At 34.5% G+C, this 19,505-nt stretch overlaps 1 protein-coding gene across 2 annotated transcripts; it reads left to right on the plus strand.

The window, feature by feature from the left end:
- The first annotated feature begins 11,105 nt into the window (after nt 1-11,105).
- LOC118646003 lies at nt 11,106-17,825 on the plus strand. Of its 2 annotated transcripts, none has more exons than XM_036288183.1 (3): nt 11,106-11,495; nt 12,073-12,481; nt 15,471-17,825. In XM_036288183.1, exons 2-3 carry the CDS (start codon nt 12,217-12,219, stop codon nt 17,225-17,227), a joined length of 2,022 nt encoding a protein of 673 aa, XP_036144076.1. In that variant the 5' UTR covers nt 11,106-11,495; nt 12,073-12,216; the 3' UTR covers nt 17,228-17,825. The 2 variants fall into 2 exon arrangements, with proteins under 2 accessions (XP_036144076.1, XP_036144075.1); XM_036288182.1 differs by lacking the exon at nt 11,106-11,495 and adding an exon at nt 11,678-11,754.
- Nucleotides 17,826-19,505: the final 1,680 nt, after the last annotated feature.

Genomic DNA, 19,505 nt, shown 5'->3' on the forward strand with positions numbered 1-19,505 from the left:
TTACCAAAAAAGTGAAACTAAAAAATTATTTCTTATCTAAAACTATTTCTTTATATTGAATTATAATATCTATAGCATCAAAAAGTGGTCCACGTTTATGTTCACGTTTTAATTTCTACTTATTGTTAATGCACATTGTTAGTATTCAAAACAATTAAAATTATTTTCAGAAAGTCTTCGTGACAATTGTGATAACGGTTTATTTCCAAAACAAAGAGATCTTTTCATTTCTCCAAATAAATTTTCAAAATCAAACACACTTAGCTCATTTAATGGTTTGCCAAAATTTTTTACATCATCTGGAAGATGAATAAGACTGTGAATGTTGTAAATTTTAGAGCCTGGTTCAAAAAAGTCATCAAAAGCTTTAACAAATTGTATTAATAAAGACTGTGCATAATTACATAACTAAACTGCTAACTCTGGATGTGAAAGAATAAACACACTTGTATGAAGGATAAGAAAGAATTCAACAGAATTATTTGAAATAATTCCATTAAAAACAATAGGACCAATATATAGAAGAAACAAACGTAATTCTGTAGCTTTCCATTTTTTAATTTTGTTTAAATCTTGTGGTTTTCTTGCAAAATTTACAAGAATATGCTTACGCAACAACTGTAATCTTTCTGATAAAAGATTAACTCTCTTTGCATCTAACTTACAGTAATAATTATTTCCTTCCTAACTGAACAAGTATTCTTTTCATAACTCCTAGATAAACTAAGTGCATTGAATCTAATATAAATCCCGTAACCATAGGAATAGGAAAATCAATTTTTGCTAAAGGTGAAACACTATTGTGATGTTCGCTTTGCGTTTGTAACAAAAATATCTATAACCGCAGCATTCTCCGCAATCAATTTACAGTTTTTCCTAGCTGTAGTATCGTGTTCGCACGGTTAGGCGTCATATTTATCGCGGCGACGTATACAGATTGGCCGAAGAGAATCCGTAAGAATCGTCAGGAGGTAAAACGCGCCCGGGAAAAGAGCGGGATCATCTCCCGGTGACCACCGTAAGACCACCTAGAATCTCTCCCGTATAGTTTCTGATTGAAGGCACCGTGTGTATGGATTTACGACGCGCTTATTACCCTTTCTGAGAATACCCGGGAGACTTCGAGGCGCATCTCCACGGCAATTTCGCGCGATAAAGTGCGACGATAAACCGTCGCGATAAAGTGTCACTCGCGCGTCCCAGAACATCCTAAGACCCGTTTTCATAATATACGATAACCAAAAGATTAGATGTACTATAAACGTGATAACTAATTAATACACGCTTTCATAAGTTTATGGCTAAATAAATTAAAGATGATGTGTAGGTACACGCATAACTTTTAATTTAACTATTGAATATTAAATTAGTTACGATTGGGAGTTCCATTTTAAATTATTACCGCTATAATGTGGATAATAATAATAATGTATCACTAATAAAAATAGTTGCAATTACCATAATTTAACATTTAACACGTTTGCACATTAATGTCCTGTACATTTTTTAATATTAAGAATACTACGATGGTTAAACGACGGTCTTTATCTTGACATCTGAAGATTTTGACTTTTAGAAAGGTCTTATTACCGGTCATATTCGTTGTATGTTTTTTAACTAAAATGTTTAAAAAAATTACCCCAAAATCCGTCCTGTGCAAAGTGATTCTTTTCTGCATCAAGAAGTTTTTTCCTTATTTTTAATCAATTCTCGTAAATGCAAAGATTTCACGAACTATTAAAAAATATTTGGGTTTTAATTAAAAAAGGGCATAGCGGAATAAGCAGGTGAAATCTGCCCCCGCACTAATCGAGCTCAAATTGATATCATTAGTTGGCACCCTTGAGATGTAAAACTTCCCCAAATATTAGCTACAAAATTGCATTTTTGGGGGAGTTATGGAGGGAGAAAGAAAAATAAAAAAAGTGGTTTTTTTCGAAAATGGTTGGACCGATTTTAATGAAAAAAATATATGTTTTAAACATCGTTTAGACAAGTTTAAGAAAATTTTAAGTAATTTTTGTGGTGAAAAAAAACCCGACAAAAAAATTTTTGAATTCTTTATGAATTTTTTGGGGGGTGATAGTTCTGAGATACCACTTTTATATTTTCACAAAAACATCTCTAGATTTTCTTCTTTAACACATATTTTTTTCAAATCAATCGGAATGGTGGAACATGGTTATTAAAAATAATAATTCACACCGCGCCGCCGTGCCGCGCCGCGCCGGCTGGGCGACCAGGCCGCGGCGCACGGCGATTGTAGTCATGTTGAACTTACATACACTGGAACCCCGCGTTAGCGTACTCCGCGTTAGCGGAAACTATCCCCTCCATATGCACTCGGCCCACATGAGTAGCGTGTGTGGGGATAGCAATGAGCAATGCAGTCGCGTATTTCACGGAGTGGGAGTGAAACCAAGCAATAGGAGATAACCCCGCGTTAGCGGACCAAAGCCCCGAACAGTCCGCTAACGCGGGGTTCCAGTGTACTAGTTGCAGTGTTGCAATGTTTAGTTGCCAAGAAAAATTATGATATAATAATATAAAATATAATAACACATAATATTTTCAGGACGTCTGCAATTAGCCTATAAAACTTATCGTTTCGGCAGTTTATCACGAGGAAATTGCAGTATGTTTTTGAATTCTATATGTTTGGGGTGCTTTTTTAATGTGAGTCCCCTTGCCTCTCACATTATCTATCATCGAGGTGCTTTTTTAATGTGAGTTCCCTTGCCTGTCACATTATCTATTATCAGGGTGCTTTTTTAAAGTGAGTCTCCTCGCCTCTTAAATTATTTATCATCGGGGTGCTTTTTCAATGTGAGTTCCCTCGCCTCTCACATTATTTATTATCGGTGTACTTTTTTAAAGTGAGTCCCCTCGCTTCTTACATTATTTATCATCGGGGTGCTTTTTCAATGTAAGTTTTTTCGTCTCACATTATTTATTATCGGTGTGCTTTTTTAAAGAGAGTCCCTTCGCCTCTCACATTATCTATCATCGAGGTGCTATTTTAATGTGAGTTACCTTGCCTGTCACATTATCTACTATCGAGGTGCTTTTTTAAAGTGAGTCCCCTCGCCTCCTACATTATCTATTATCGAGGTGCTTTTTTAAAGTGAGTCCCCTTGCCTCTCACGTTATCTATTATCGTGGTGCTTTTTTAAAGTGAGTCCTCTTGCCTCTCACGTTATCTATTATCGTGGTGCTTTTTTAAAGTGAGTCCTCTTGCCTCTCACATTATCTATCATCGGGTGCTTCTTTAAAATGAGTCTTCTTGCTTCTCACATTATTTATCATCGGGTTGCTTTTTTAATGTGAGTCCCTTCGCCTCTCACATTATCTTTTTGGGGAATGAACTCACATTAAAAGAGCACCTCGATGACAGATAATGTGAGAGGCAAGGGGACTCACTTTAAAAAAGCACCCCGATGATAAATAATATAAGAGGCGAGGGGACTCACGTTAAAAAAAGCACCCTGAACATATGGAATTTAAAAACGTACTGCAATTTCCTCGTGATGAACTGCCGAAACGATAAGTTTTATAGCCTAATTGCAGAGAGTGAGTCTCAGATGCGCACAGTAATAAACGGATACAGCAGGCTGAATGAAACGGACACAGACCAAATGCGCACAGACCAAATGCACACGGACCAGATGCACACGGGCCAAATGCGCACGGACCAAATGCGCACAGTCGCAAATCTATGTGGTGCAGAGAATGCTTTGCACACACACACACACACACACGCGCGCGCGCGCGCGGGGGGGGCAAGGGGGGGCTTCGCCCTTCTCCCGCATTTACCCCGTCGATAGAAATGCCCGAAAAGTCGCAACTCATGTGATAAGTTCGTAGGTTACTGTGTCCGTTTGGTCTGTGCGCATTTGGTCCGTGCGCATTTGGTCCGTGTGCATCTGGTCCGTGCGCATTTGGTCTATGCGCATTTGGTCTGTGTGCATTTGGTCTGTGTCCGTTTCACTCAGCCTGCTGTGTCCGTTTATTATTGTGCGCATCTAGGACGCTCCCATTGCAGACGTCCTGGAAATATTATATGTGTTATTATATTTTATATTATTATATCATAATTTTTCTTGGCAACTAAATATTGCAACACTGCAACTAGTATGTAAGTTCAACATGACAACAATCGCCGTGCGCCGCGGCCCGGTCGCCCAGCCGGCGCGGCGCGGCACGGCGGCGCGGTGTGAATTATTATTTTTAACCATGTTCCACCACTCCGATTGATTTGAAAAAAATATGTGTTAAAGAAGAAGATCTAGAGATGTTTTTGTGGAAATATAAAAGTGGTATCTCAGAACTATCACCCCCCAAAAAATTCATTAAAAATTCAAAAATTTTTTTATCAGGTTTTTTTTACCACAAAAATTTCCTAAAAATTTCTTAAACTTGTCTAAATGATGTTTACAACATATATTTTTTTCATTAAAATCGGTCCAATCATTTTCGAAAAAAACCACTTTCTTTATTTTTCTTTCCCCCTCCATAACTCCCCCAAAAATGCAATTTTGTAGCTAATATTTAGGGAAGTTTTACATCTCAAGGGTGCCAACTAATGATATCAATTTGAGCTCGATTAGTGCGGGGGCAGATTTCACCTGCTTATTCCGCTATGCCCTTTGTAAATTTGTTTTTTACTTTTCTTCAAAAATAATTTTCTAATTTATCGTAAGTTTGTGTAATGCAATATTAAAATGCATTTTTAGAGATAGAAATCTTTCTAATTCATATACATGAACTATTTTTTATAGTTTAGAATGTCAACTTCAAAAGTATAAAAGTCTTTTCTTCTTAATTTTGTTTTGAATCTTTACACGAAAAAATTCTTATTTTGTCGGTTATAATATAACATTTATTTATAATTTTTGTTAAATAAATTATACAAATACTTTTCAGAGGTACAAAAGTGTAAGAATCATTACTAAACTTTTTCTATTTGTAAAAGCAATAAAATGACAAGCGCGAACGACCCATCACGTGGTCCGTTAAAAAGTGTGTATTAAGCGTTAAATAGAGTTGTGTTATCGAAAAATGATGATAAATCACGAAATATTTTACTCTCAACGTACGTGTCGAGACCGTGCGAGACGACGACGGCGCGAAACGTAACAGCGATGTAACTCGAACTGTATACGCGCGTTTAACGCTCACGCGCGGTTCTACTCCGGTAGTTTTGAGGCAAGCGCAACTTCATTATCCCAATCCTGCCGCGCGATCGCGGCCAATCTACCTCCCCGTGTAATACGCGACGACGACATTGCACAACGACGAGGGATCCTCCACGTCGCCGCCGTGCCATACGCGCTCCGTCGAAAATGAAATCGTCTCGCCGCTACGTAATTCGAAATGATTTTCTCGCGACGACGCTCTCCTCCTCCTCCTTCTCCTCATCTTCCGCTCTCCTCCAACGGCGCAACGTCGGCCGTGACACACGCTCCGACCAGATTCCATCCCGCCGAGCCTTCTCTTGAAGGCCCCCTCCCCTCTCGCGATGCCCGCTCGTGCGTGAATTGTATCTCGGCATAATACATCCGAGAGGATCGGCCGTTTTATATTATTAGTCAGCAGGCCCGGAGAGGGGGTGGGGAGGGGCGGGGAACATATCTCGATTGTGGAGCCGCGAGCAGAAGAACCGGGGCGACGGGAAAAAGCCGGGGCGCGGCGCAAGAAAGGGATGACAAGGGTCGAGGGAGAGGAGGAGGAATGGAGAGAAAGAAAGAAAAGAAAGGGGGGGAAAAAAGGGGGAAGAATCTTCCGCGCACTCGTGCGGTTATAATTAGCACGTGAAATTGCCGCGTACACAATTATAACGCAGATTGCGATACACGCGGAGTCATCGCCGGCGCGGCGCGGCGCGGCGGTGCCCACGGGCGGCGCGCACACAGCTGCGTGACAAGTGTTAATCCTTGAAAAGGAAAGGCCGGGCAAATTGATGGAAACTCGTGAGTGCCATTAAGCGTATAATTCGCGCGATATTGGATGACGTAAGAAAGAGCCGCGCAATTACCCAAGTGTTAGGCCTCCAGTTGTGTGGATTCGCACGACCCTCGGGACAGGTGACGTGGAGAGGAAGAAGCCCGGAAGAGATGGAGGTGGAGGGTATCGCGAGAGCCGCGCTTAACGGCCAGGACCCGCGATCGACCGGAAACGGACGAGCCGCGCGCTGAAGAAACGGCTACGGGAGGGGCCAAAGAAAAATAATAGACGACGGGATAGAGAAAGAGAGCGACGAAGAAGCGAATTGAGAGCAGTCCTTCGATTTTATCGTTATTACACCGCTCGTATTTGTCGGCGGAATAAAAAGGCACAGAGGGAACCTGACGACTAGGCAGGTGGGATGTGCTGCCCGGGAGGGTGGTGGATAGGCGCACGTTAGAGATGTAAGCGGCCCCCGGCCGCTCCGTGAGGAAGAGAGATAAAGGAAAGTAATAATGCAGGCCTTGCGTTTTCTCGCAACACACACATCCGCTCTCGCTTCTCGACTCCTTCTTTTCAACGGCGACCACGCCGCGCCGCGCCGAAGGTCAGGGGGGGAGGGGGGGACCAGTTTGTTACGAGCCGTTTCTCGAGTCCAAGGACCCCGGGAACGACCTTGGGCGACCTTGAACAACGCACCGAGAGCGGCGGCGGCGGCGGCGGCGGTAGCACCGTGTGACTTCTCGCGCTCTTTGAGGACGGCCTGATTCCCGGTTCGCCATTCCTATCGTTTATTCCGAGAACACGGCGCTCTCCGTAACGACTCCGCGATTATACGACAATAGGAGGCCCTCTTTTAAGGGCAAACGAGAGAAACTATAAATTTCCATCCTCTTATCTCTCGCGGAGAGGGAAAGAACAGCAGGAGGCACGCTAGGGCATTCCGCCCGCCACTTTATCGCACGATATTTGTAAATGTTAATGGCTATAAGCAGTGTAATTTAACGCCAGCATCTCCGTTTCTCGCGGGCCTGCGCGTATATACAAGCATAATTGTCCCATTATGGGGGAGCGGGGATTCTTGTTTCCCGGGAAACAACGTTAGAAACACATATTTAAATGCCTCCGCGAATGCCGCGCGGAGCTTCCTTTTCGAAGGATCCCGCGTTCCTCCCGGGATCTTGCAACAGACAGATTCCGCGTTCTCGGTCTATTGGATGCAAGAATTTGCTTTATGTACCGCGTCCGCGAGGATCGGATTGTACTTCGGTATTAAACGGAACTCCTGGGCACCGGGCTTGCTCCGTCCCGGGCTTGTTTCGTTGTTAAATGGATTGCGTCGAATGCGGGAAAGCGTTCTCCCCTCCCACCCCCCACCCCCCCTTCTGTTCTCTCGTGGCGTGAGATGATCGCACGAGGTCGGTAACTCGCCCGGGTCTGGCAAAACCGTGTCCAATCTCCACAATCGTGTATCTCCATTAGGTGTACAGTTATGGCATATACTGGGCCTGGTATCACATAACTGTACTGCATTAAAGTGCTTACGGTCTTGACAACGAGTCTTTAACGTATATGGCGATAAGTTAGTGTTCGGAGCCGATGTTTTGAGAGATTGTAGGTCGGATGTGGGTACTTGTCCTTGTTTGCGGAAAGACTTCTTTAACGAGGAATTCCTTTTCTCGTTCGCCGTCGAATTACTGCCATACTACTAAAGCATCAGGCAAATCATTAAACGAGACCACTAATGATTCGTATAAGTCAGTTGGATTCAATCCCTTATGTGAATGTGCGTGTGCGTTTGAGTCTCGGAAAGACTCTCCCGTCTTTTAGCGTAATATAAGAATCTGATGACGATTCGGGAAATAATAAGTTTATGATTAGTATAGGTTTCATACATTTTGACCCTGTAATTTTCTGTAAATAACTTTTTAAAAATAGCCTTGTGAAAATCTTAAGAGAATTTTAAGTAATTTAATTACTATGCTCTTAAATTTTGTTTGGGAGGGAATTAAAAAGATAAAATTTCCCTGATAATAATAAAAGAACCATTTTTATTATTAAAAGTATAAAATGTTTTCAAATTATACAATTTTCTATAAGCGTACTGTATGCAAATTATCATTATAAATAATTTTTTTATATTTTACAGTTTTCGAAGAAGATACTTTAAAATAATTATAATCAAGCGACGCGGTAGCGGCGCGACGCCAAGTACATAAAGAATTTTGCTGCATGATGCAAATGATGCAAACTTCACTGCGCAAATGTCACGCCGCTACTAAGCTTTATCTGGAATTTAGCTGTCAAATTCACTTTCAGTTAAAATATCTCAGAAACTAAAATCATAATAAAAAATCTAATGGCAATTTTGTTATATAATAATGATGTCAGCTTTTGATTGCGACCACTCTGATTAAAATTGGTACACTCATTTTTGAGATTTCGTAATCTCTTGCGCGAAAAAACTCACTTGGATCACTTGGATATTTTCCACAGATCACATGTACACACACACGTAAAGCCAGTTTGTCGTTCAAGGGGCTTCACAATGTTCCTACATACAATTTTATAAAATTAAAATAAAATTATTTGGTAATGTAAGTGGTGAATATTGGTACGCGAAAAAATATAATAAACTTGATAATTCTAAGATCTTGTGATCTCTTGCGCAAAAAAGCTCACTTGAGTTATTTTCCACGCATTCACATATACATGCACACACACACCCAAAGCCGGTTTGTCACTCAAGGGGCTTCACAATGTGCCTACATATAATTTTATAAAACTAAAACATATAAAATATTATTTTATAATATAAATAGTGAATTTGGTAGGCAAGAAAAGTATAATAATTTAACAAAAGTAAAATAAATATATAACATAAACAAATACATGATAGATATGTAAATGTCAAAAATATTAATATAAAAATTAATAATAAAATTACAACAAACGTCTGAATGTGAATAATGTAAGTGATAATATTAGTACACAAAAAAATTTAATAAAATAAATAAAAATAAAATAAATAAATAATAATAACATAAACAAATAATATACATAATATATATGTAATAAATATCCACAATATTAATAAAAAATTTTTTTTTAATTTATAGAATTACAAATTTCTGAAGAAGAGAAAAAGTGGGTAAAAAAGAAAAGAGAAAAGAAAGAGGACAACAAAGAAAGAAAGAAAGAAAGAAAGAAAGAGAGAAAGCAAATAATTTTATATTTTATAATTTTAATTTCATATAATGCTAAACATTTAAAAATATGTATAATAAAACTTAATGTAATTAAAAAAAGAAGTAATTCTTTAATTTTTACAAAAAGGAGTAAAATCCCTTAAAAAAACCTTAAAAAGGTAAAAAAGATACGCCAAGTACATAAACGCGTGCTTTCTAAAATAAATTTGAAATCAATACAGTTAGCTAACTATATTTTAAAAGACTTAAAGAAGTTTAATAAACATCTATTTAAAAATTGCTTAAACGGGCTTGATGATTAAATGATTAAAATCAACCAACGGGTACATTTACAGTGGGTAAATAGCAGCCATGCACATGTTACCATTAGTGGGTGCATTTACTTCATATGAATCCTTTTGTAAAAAAAACCAATAAGACAATACAATAAAATAATAAGACAATTTACGTAATATAATCAGTGTTGGGTAGTATCTCTATACATGTATCTAGATACATGTATAGAGATACATTTTGTGTATCTGAACCTGTATCTGAGATACATTTGAATTAGAGTATTTGTATCTGTATCTAGATACAAAACACAGTATCTGAACTGCTTTTCAGATACATTTTCAGATACATTTTCAAATACATTTTCACGTACTTTTTGTCTTTATTGGGAAAAAAATGTTTTTTTAAGGTCATTTTTGATTTGTTATTACTGTCGATAGCGTCATTTAGATTTGCGCAAATAGTACTTATGTATGAAATAACTTTGCTATCTAGTCTATAGAATCATTAGATTTTGTGCATATTACATACATTATTAATATTATTATTATTATTACAATAAAATATAATTTAAAAGACAAGAAGCGCAAGTTTACTCAACAACTCAACAAACAAATAAAAAATTCGGAAAAGACAGTAAGAGTTCAGCGACAGGTATTTATGCGCAACACAAAAATGTAATTATTTATTTTATAATTTGCTTTTCGTGTTGCGCACAAACATTTAAATTTTTCAAATTTTTTTATTTGAATAATTTAAGAGTATCTGATACGTATCTAAGATACTTTTAAATTTTAAAGTATCTGAGTATCTGTATCTATATACATTTTGATTTGTGTATCTGTATCTGTATCTAGATACATTTTTTTATAAGTATCTGTATCTGTATCGAGATACATTTTAAAAGTATTTTACCCAACACTGAATATAATAGTTTTTTTTAGACACACACATACACACGCACGCACGCACGCACGCACACACACACACACATACACACACACACTTGGTATCTTTTTTATCTTCTTTTAAACAGGTTCCTTAATACAATAATTTATGTTGCTGCAATATCACAAATATTATGATCCAATCGAGACTGTTGTACTTGCATTAATAGTTGCAAATATTATATTAAGTACATCTCTTGTTGGCAGTCCGCAATAAGATAACTTTGTTGTACCCCTCGTTGTGAGTACGATTGGGGATCGATGCCAGAGATCTCGCGAGGAAGGTATTTGGTCACTTACACGGTTATTCGTCTTGAACAATTTTATTATAGTATTCGTTTACAGTGAATAGATCGCGACCCCGCAAGGCAGAGTGTAGCGTCTATGAGCTCGCTGTCCACTACCCCGCAAAGCAGAGTGTCGTGTTTGTGTATTTACAATGATTTATATCGGCGATACACGACCCCGCAAAGTAGAGTGTCGTGTGTTATCTTAGTTTGTCTACTTTGGATTGACCCGTTCCTCACCTTCTTTCGCCGGTTTATATATCCGATAATTCGGTAGTTGGATCGAAAGAAGGGGAGGATTGCGTGAGGGCGTAAATCGGTCAGTAAATTATTGCTTAGACAGCAAGTACTGTCTAAGGAGCATTGCGCTAATTGTCGAGAGTATTGCGCGAAACCTCGATTCAAAACAAGGCCTAATTTTACACATTTTTATGAAATAATTGATGTACCCTAGCACTTACATGACTATCAAAGTACTTTTAATTAAAAGTTACTTTTAATTAATATTCAATTATTAATTAATTTTAATTTTATTATAAAATTTTAACGGTAAGAACAATTGGAATTTAACTTTTAAAAAATTTGATATTAAATACATCGACTTTTTATAAAAAATCGATTATAAAATGAGCAACGAAAAATCATATTTGTAGCAAATGTCAGAAAAAACAATTACAAAACAACAAAATTTGTTGTAGATATCTCATTATGTCAACTAAATAAACAAAATTTAAAGTAAAAACCTATTTCTAATTAAAAATCGATATTACTACTAACACAAATCTGTATCGAAATTATGTGATAATGTAATGGATTTTGTACAAGCTAGCGATCAGGTATTTTTACATCATCATGATTTTTTATATTTTTATAATGTAATTTAAATTTTGCACGTCTGTCCGTCTCTCTCTCTTTCTCTCTCGCTCGCTCTCTCTCTCTCTCTCTCTCTCTCTCTCTCTCTCTCTCTCTCTCTTTCTCTCTCAAATTACTGATCATTTAAAAACAAATTATTTTAAATCTTAGATTATTAGCAACAAATTTTAACAATGTAAACCATAGATAAATCCATTGCAGCAAAATCAATGATACAAACTTGTAAGTCTTATCAATATTATAAGAAATAGTTGTTCTTTACTACTAATCTGTAATTTTTTAATCAAAGATTTATATAAAAATAATTAACTTCTTTAATAACACAATTCTTTTTAACTTTGATAACTCTTCTAAAATCTATTTCTTTTTACATTATAATGTTTTATTTTTTTTTAAGAATAGCATTATTTATTTAATTTTTTATTATCTATGTATTTTATTCTATATTCCTGCATTCCTTTCAAGATTTTATATTTTTTCAAGATTTTAGAAAAAAATTTTAAATGTTTATAAAATAAATTTTATATTAATCTATTTTAGATATATAGAAGCTGGTACTTAACAAAAACAAAATAAACATAAAAACAAAAAAAAATTTAATTTAACAATGGACACATAAATCTTTAAATTTTAATATTAAATAGTTAGAAATAACCAGTAAAGTTAAGAAAACGCAATAGAAAAATGCATATAACTCAATTAATCAATGATTATCGTAATTATAAAAATAAAGACAAAATGCACAAAATTAAATATGTAAAAGACATTATACAAGATTTGGAAAACTATGGACCAGCTAGTTTAATACACATTGCTATTTTGAGTAACATACTTAAAAGACGCATTAATATATGGAATGCTAATGGTAATTTAAATAAGATCATCGGAAGGAAAAAATTGGGACCATCTATAGATATTGAATATCACGCGAACAATTCTGAACAAATTGGTAAGTTATTAATTAAATAACTTCAAAAAGAAATGAATAAAGTTGTTTTGATTTATAAAATTTTATGACTAAATTTAAAAAAATTTTATTTTTAAACAGTTGCGTTTTAATACACTTAAAATAAAATTGAAAATATAATTTATCTTCTATCTCAAAACAAACTTTTACCACAAGTCTTTCTTTCACATTAATGATTATGTAAAAAATGACACTTTATCTATACAAATTTGCATTACTCGTGTTTCATTTTTTATTTATTTATAGTAATTAAAAAATTTTTTTATGTTAATGTATTTATAGTAATTTAGAAAATCTTTAAATAATTATAAACGTTATAGTGATTAGAAAATTTCTAAATATTCACAAACATATTTTTAAGCTATTAAAAAATGGTTGGTTATTTTGGAAAAAAACAAAATTTATACTAATTTATTATCCAAAATTTGTCACCAATTAAATCCCATACAGCACAGAACATTAGTAATCATGTTGCAGCAATGTTGCAAACAGAAAAATGAGAGAAATTACACTAGCGATCTAATGTTTAAGAAAATTGTGCTAATTTGCAGCGCCATCCATTTTTCGTACACTACGTAGAACTACGCGTGGTGTAAAGACTGTAAAGATATAAGGTGAAACATCCCCGTAGGAATGCGCATTCGTTCAAATTAATGGCAAAACAATCGGTGACGCTACAAACTGCGTATGTATATGTTTTTTTTGTGTATAAGTTTTTTTTATGTATGTGTATATTTTGTTTTATCAATATTATGTTAGAATTTAGTGTAAATTTTAGTATTATTTTTTTATTAGTTCTTTCTGCCATTATGCGCAATGTTTCACCTTATATTTTTGCATATATTTTGCACCCTAAAACTACGTAACCATATCTACTTTTTAAGGAAATAATACGCTATTTTTGGTTTACATTCGTTTACATCCACAATCAAGGATATGCTGTATTTTGAACTTATGTTTTTACAAGGATTATATACGATATATATTACTGTTAAATGATGTTTACCCAAATTTTCTTTAATTAGATTATTTAACTATTAAAAGACTATTTAAAAGAAACATTAAAATTACTAAAAACTGAATAATAATACTCAACCAACAACACGGAAAAAAGTAATTAAATTTTAACATTAAAATTTAAAGCAATTAAAGAGATGTTGGACTACCTCTCAAACTTGATCGAGGTCTATAATGTAGAGTCATTTGTATTAATGAGATTTCGTATATATTTTGTTTTCTTATAGATTTGGAAAATTTTTTCCAGAATTAAAATACACCTATTAATATCAATCTATGAATAAAATTTTATATTCAGAACAAAACTTTCTTTCATATTACTCTACTTATCGACTTCTTCCAAATCCGCACTCATACACACATGAAATTTTCATGGACACTTTTGTCTTATATCAGAAGCTTCCAGCTGTTTCGAAAGCACATTATTATTCTTACCCATAATGACGCGTTACTTCGTGATACTTGATATTACGTATATGAGATATGTCACTGTGTCTGCTGGGTGGTCTAAGGTTTTCCCTTTCCCCGCTTTTTCAATCGTCTATTGTACTTCCCACATCAATCTAACTTCTACCCTGTCTATTTAACTTCTTCACAGTCTGTCCTTAACTTTTCTTTATTCTCTTCGTTTACTCCTTTCCCATTTTATCTCCTTTCTTATCTTCTGTATACGCATACAGCTTTTTCAAGCTTAATTTCGCACAAACTCACTCTACCCCGTTCTTACAAACTTATAATGACAAATTTTGCTCCATTAAACTGGAAACAAAGATTGTGTTATTTATAGAACTTTTAAAAAACATATTAAATGTTTTGCTAAGTGACGCAAACAAAACTTTTGTTCACATAGCCATACATGTATACTATGCGCGTACACAAAATTGCGCACTTTTCAGTTATTAACATGAGAGTAATATTTAGAAAAAAAAAGTATTCGTATTTGTAAAATAGCTGAGTATCTCATATTTGGTATCCTTATCGTCATGTAATGTAATTCTTATCCTTTTGTAATAGGATCAATTATCAAAAATTGACAATTTTATAAAGTGCTTTTTTTCTCTTACATGTATCATAAGGTTAATGTCCATATTCCGGATGCCTATAAGGCTTACCCAACAAAAAAATGGCTTGAAAATAAATTCGATAAAGAATTTCATTCTGGTGGATAGCTTAATCCATGCACATTTCAAAATCCTAGATTTAATCTACTTTGTCAAGTATTTTTTTAGATAGAGACGAATAAAAGCGCGTTAGTGCGTTTCCCCTCTATTGAACAGCTGTACCCGATTCAAACCGGGCATGCCTCCATTATCGACCACTTTTTTCAAAGCACGCAAGGCAAAAGTTTTAAACAAAACATAAAAACAAACATAGATCAATGATGAAAAGAAATACACATAAATCATGAAAATAATTATTTTATTTTAATTCAATGATATCAAACAATCAATATTAGCTTATCCAATCTTAACCATCGAATGAATAAAGAAAATGACAGTTTCCAACAGATTTTTGTTTCCAAATAAGTATGGCAAAGTATTAATAACAAACTATTTAGCACTTGAATTATCCCTTACAACGGATTTTGAACAAAATACGTATTATTTACGCGACCGACTATTCTTAAGAATACCTCACTTTTAAGAATACGCGTGGATAGTGACGTGCAGCAAGAAATGCGAAAAATATATATGTTATTATTGTACTTACTCTGCACGTTACAATCTTTTTGTACTGCACGCGAATTACGGAATTTTTTCACTCCACTAATAAATATGTTTTGATGAATCGGCAGTTTCGTAAATAACGTTTCCCGTCAAAGTAATCGGTAGAGGAAGCATGGTTGGGAATAAAGACATTACCTTTCATTAAATATTTTTAAGTCAACATTTTACACATAAAAGTCTTGAATAGATTTTAATTTCTATCTCAACTTTTCTAAATTCTTTTCTAGGTCATTGGACCTTAAGAGGTAGCAAAGATCCCGACAACGTCACTCTTGATTTAAACAGCTGCCTTTTTTCGGTGATTGGTTCTCAAATCGGTCAAGATCCATTAAAACTTCGTAAATGGACCGTGTTAAAACTAAAGGACAATTTTCAGAATTTGGCCAAATGGTTAGACAAAATTCCGATGGGTAATGCAGGAATATTCCTTATGATTGGCGGTGTAAATGGACACAGACCTAGAAGATCGAGACAAAGTCGCGAAGGGTACTCAAGAAGATACCCAGCACACAGTCAGGAAGAAGACGCTACAAAAATTCTGGATGATTCAGAGAACGTAGAAGGCGAAGGTGATAATGAGGAAGATCTAATTGAACGAATAGGTCATTCTAGACAGAAGCATGTTGTAGGAGGAAGAAATGGAGGTGTCGAAGTTTATACTAGGATAAATAAATGTTCGGGAGTATTTGCTTTTCAGACAGAAAAAGACCAAGATTATGTCCTTCATAGGGCATTGCTATCAAAATTGGGTCAACAAGCACTACGTAAACTTGACGATACCATTGCGGCAAGCGCAGATATATATGTTTCAAAATTAATAGAACAAAATGTCCCATTTCCTAAAGCTAGCTATTGGTATGCGGGAAACAAGCTACATGAGTCAGCAGAAGTCAAAGGTGTTTCATTAAAATTAAGACATCATAAAAATAAACAAAAAGAAAAAAATGCAAAGCCTCATATAGTTTTTATTTTCCCAACCTTTAAAGTGCCCAAATTAATGAAATGTCTTGATGGGAGACCTCATGAATATCGTGAATATATAAGAGAACTAACTGGTTACAAGTATATCTTTGCATCTACATTTGGAAATCTTGAAGACTTTCTCACAAGAGATGGATACTCAAAAAGATACATACCACCCACGGAAGACAAAGCTAAACAGATTCTGGACAATTCAGAGGGCGAGTTCTGCGTAGATGATCCTAAGAACCCGCTAATTTCAGATTTGAGAAAAGGCCATGCCAGAAGCGGGCATGTAGAAAGAGAAAGCAATGGTGTCGAAGCTTATAGTAAAAAAAATATATGTGAAGAAAAAACTGCTTTTCGGTCAGAAAAGGATCAAAACTATATCCTTCATAGAGCATTGCTATCAATAACGGGTCAAGCAGGACTAGTTCTTCTTAACAAAAAATTGTGTGTAGACATCAGTGTACCAGCTTCACATTTATCTGAAAATGGTGTCTCATTACCTACAGGAAGTATATGGCATAATGGAGAAAAAAAACATGATAAATTACAAATCGAAATGGTCCGTATACAATTAGGGCATCATAGAGGTCAAGAAGAGAACAATAGTGCAGAGCCTCTTGTAGTAACTATGTTCCCAGTATTGGAAATTAAAACAAAAAAAGATTTATGTGACACAGGTAAAGAACAAGAAGAACAAAAAAGTGCTCAAGCAGCTCCTGAAACTGCCTCTGCAACTACATCTAAACCTGCTTCCCAAACTCCTCCTAAACGTGCTACTGGAGCTATTCCTAAAATTCGTAAAACTGCTCCTAAAACTGCCTCTCCAACTACATCAAAACCTGCTTCTAAAACTCCTAAAATTGCTCTTAAAACTGCTACTGGAACAATTCGTAAAATTGGCCATGTAACTACTCCTGGACCTGTTCATAAAATTACTCCTACAACTTCTCATAAACCTACTCTTAAAAGTACTCGTAAACCTACTTCCAAAATTACTCGTAAAACTGCTCCTTAAATTACTTCTAAAACTGCTTTTTAAACTGCTCCTAAAACAATAGAAATAAAGGGACGTTCTAACTGTGGAGCTCCGAATGAGGAGCAGGTTGCGAAGGAGATATTTGTAAGTGCGGGGGCATATCACGCGGCAACTGTCAGAATACACATAAATATAAAAATACATATGTAATACATATAAAATATAAAGTATTTAAATAAATATAAAATTACATTGGCATTTTTTTTACAAGCCTGATGTGTTTTAGTCAAACAGGTACTAACTATAAGAAACAGACCGCGTAATGTTGTGCAACAATACTTGATTTATCAATAAAAAATCATTATAAAAAAATAACACGGGTCAGAAGTAAGATAAGAATTAAGACATATTGAGAAGCTTTTTTATCTGTACAATCTTACTTCTAGCCTCACCTCTACAACCACCGTCACAACACAAATAAACGCATAAATTGCACAAAAAAACGTCGAGTATAAATTGTTTAATAATAAATGTAATATATATTATTTATAAAACTGATTAATTATAAATTATAAAAAAAAATAAAATGTATTAATAAAACAAGCAATAAAATTGAGAACGGCTGAGTGAGAAAAAAGATCACATCATTTTGTCACCAAGAGAATAATAAAAGAAACTAATTACAAAATTATGTATAAATTTTTATAATTGCTTTTTTTCCCTTACGAATTTCTTTGCGTTATCTCTGTTCTCGTCCGTACGCGATGTCTCCGACCTCACATCCATACAGTCTTATTTTGGCTCTTTCTCTCTTTTATCCGTTGCATTCACTCATTTTGACTTATTATGTGTGAAACAATAATAACCTTGCTTATATATTGCAATAATTTAATCTTTTTTAAAAAATTAAATATTTAAATTTTAATAAATATAATATTTCTATTACAATATTTTACGTAACAGTCATCGAAAGAGCACAATATAATAGTTTTAATAAAACAACGATTAAAAATTCTAATTCTTAAAGGTAATATTATATCAAAATATTATAATAAATAAATATTATTAGTACATTAGTTATATCAACCAAAGTAAACTTATTAATGAATTATTGTGGATTGCCTATCGGTTTGCATTGAATCTTAGTAATGAATATAATTCTTCTATTATATAAATTTCTTTGCTTTATTTTAAACTGCGCGCCAACAGGTTTCTCCTTAGTAACTGCAGTAAGTTAGAATGAAAAAAAAAGTTTATTTTACTTTAACTTATTGTTTGCATCAGTGCATCGAGAAAGACGTTGTGTTTCAAGTCTGACAAAACCTTTTAGCGAGCAGTTTAAGATAAAGCTAAAAGATTTAATTTAACAGAAAAATTATATTTATTGCTAAGACCCCATGCAGACCAATAGGCGATCCACAATTCATTGATATATAATAAATAGAATTATATTAAAAAAAAAAATTAAAACTTCACAGAAAATTGTTCATGCAAACCAGTTATGTCTATCGGATTGTTGTGCCCCGTGAGTTTTGAAACACAGTATAACAATTTGTTTTTAAATTTTTTTTGAAAAATAGATAGCATAGTTAAATCAACTAAAAATGTCTAAATTCATGTATTCACCCTATTCTACATTTATGCCAAGTTTCACTAAAATCAGAATTTACGGGTTCGCGAGATTCCCTTGTGAGTTACACTAATTCGTTATTTAATAAACCCGTGACAAATATGTAATGTCGAGCGACATACGTTCGTCGCTGTATGATATACAATTAAGCCCGCTCGTTATCTTTACATCGGTGTTTACCCATATAACACCGAAGTTTGCAGCAGTATTACTGCAACATTGCAACATTTTGCAATTCAATGCATTGCGGCAATATTGCTTATGGATTATTCTGCAATATTATTTTAGCAATGTTGCAACAATATTGTATCTAAATTATTTTGCAATATAATACATTAAATTGCTATTTACAATACTAAAAATTTACAGTGTATGTTACATACACATTCAATTTCAAAACACTATAAATAACATTCTACTTATAATGCAATTTGGAACGTAGCAAATATCTGATAACAGAATTAATTTATACTTTCTGTGAATTTTTTTGCAAATAATTAAGACTAAGGTCTTATAAATATAATATCAGAGGATTTATCATTCATCAATTTTTTCTCATTGCGTATATAAACTCGTTAAAAAAGTGTTGAATTTTATTCACAAATATATATTAAATTTTACAATAAAACGTTTTGCTGATGTGTTCATGTTACAGAAGAAAGGATTCATGATTGATACCTTAATCAA

Source organism: Monomorium pharaonis, chromosome 6 (genome assembly GCF_013373865.1).
Source record: "Monomorium pharaonis isolate MP-MQ-018 chromosome 6, ASM1337386v2, whole genome shotgun sequence".
Classification (NCBI taxonomy): domain Eukaryota; kingdom Metazoa; phylum Arthropoda; class Insecta; order Hymenoptera; family Formicidae; genus Monomorium; species Monomorium pharaonis.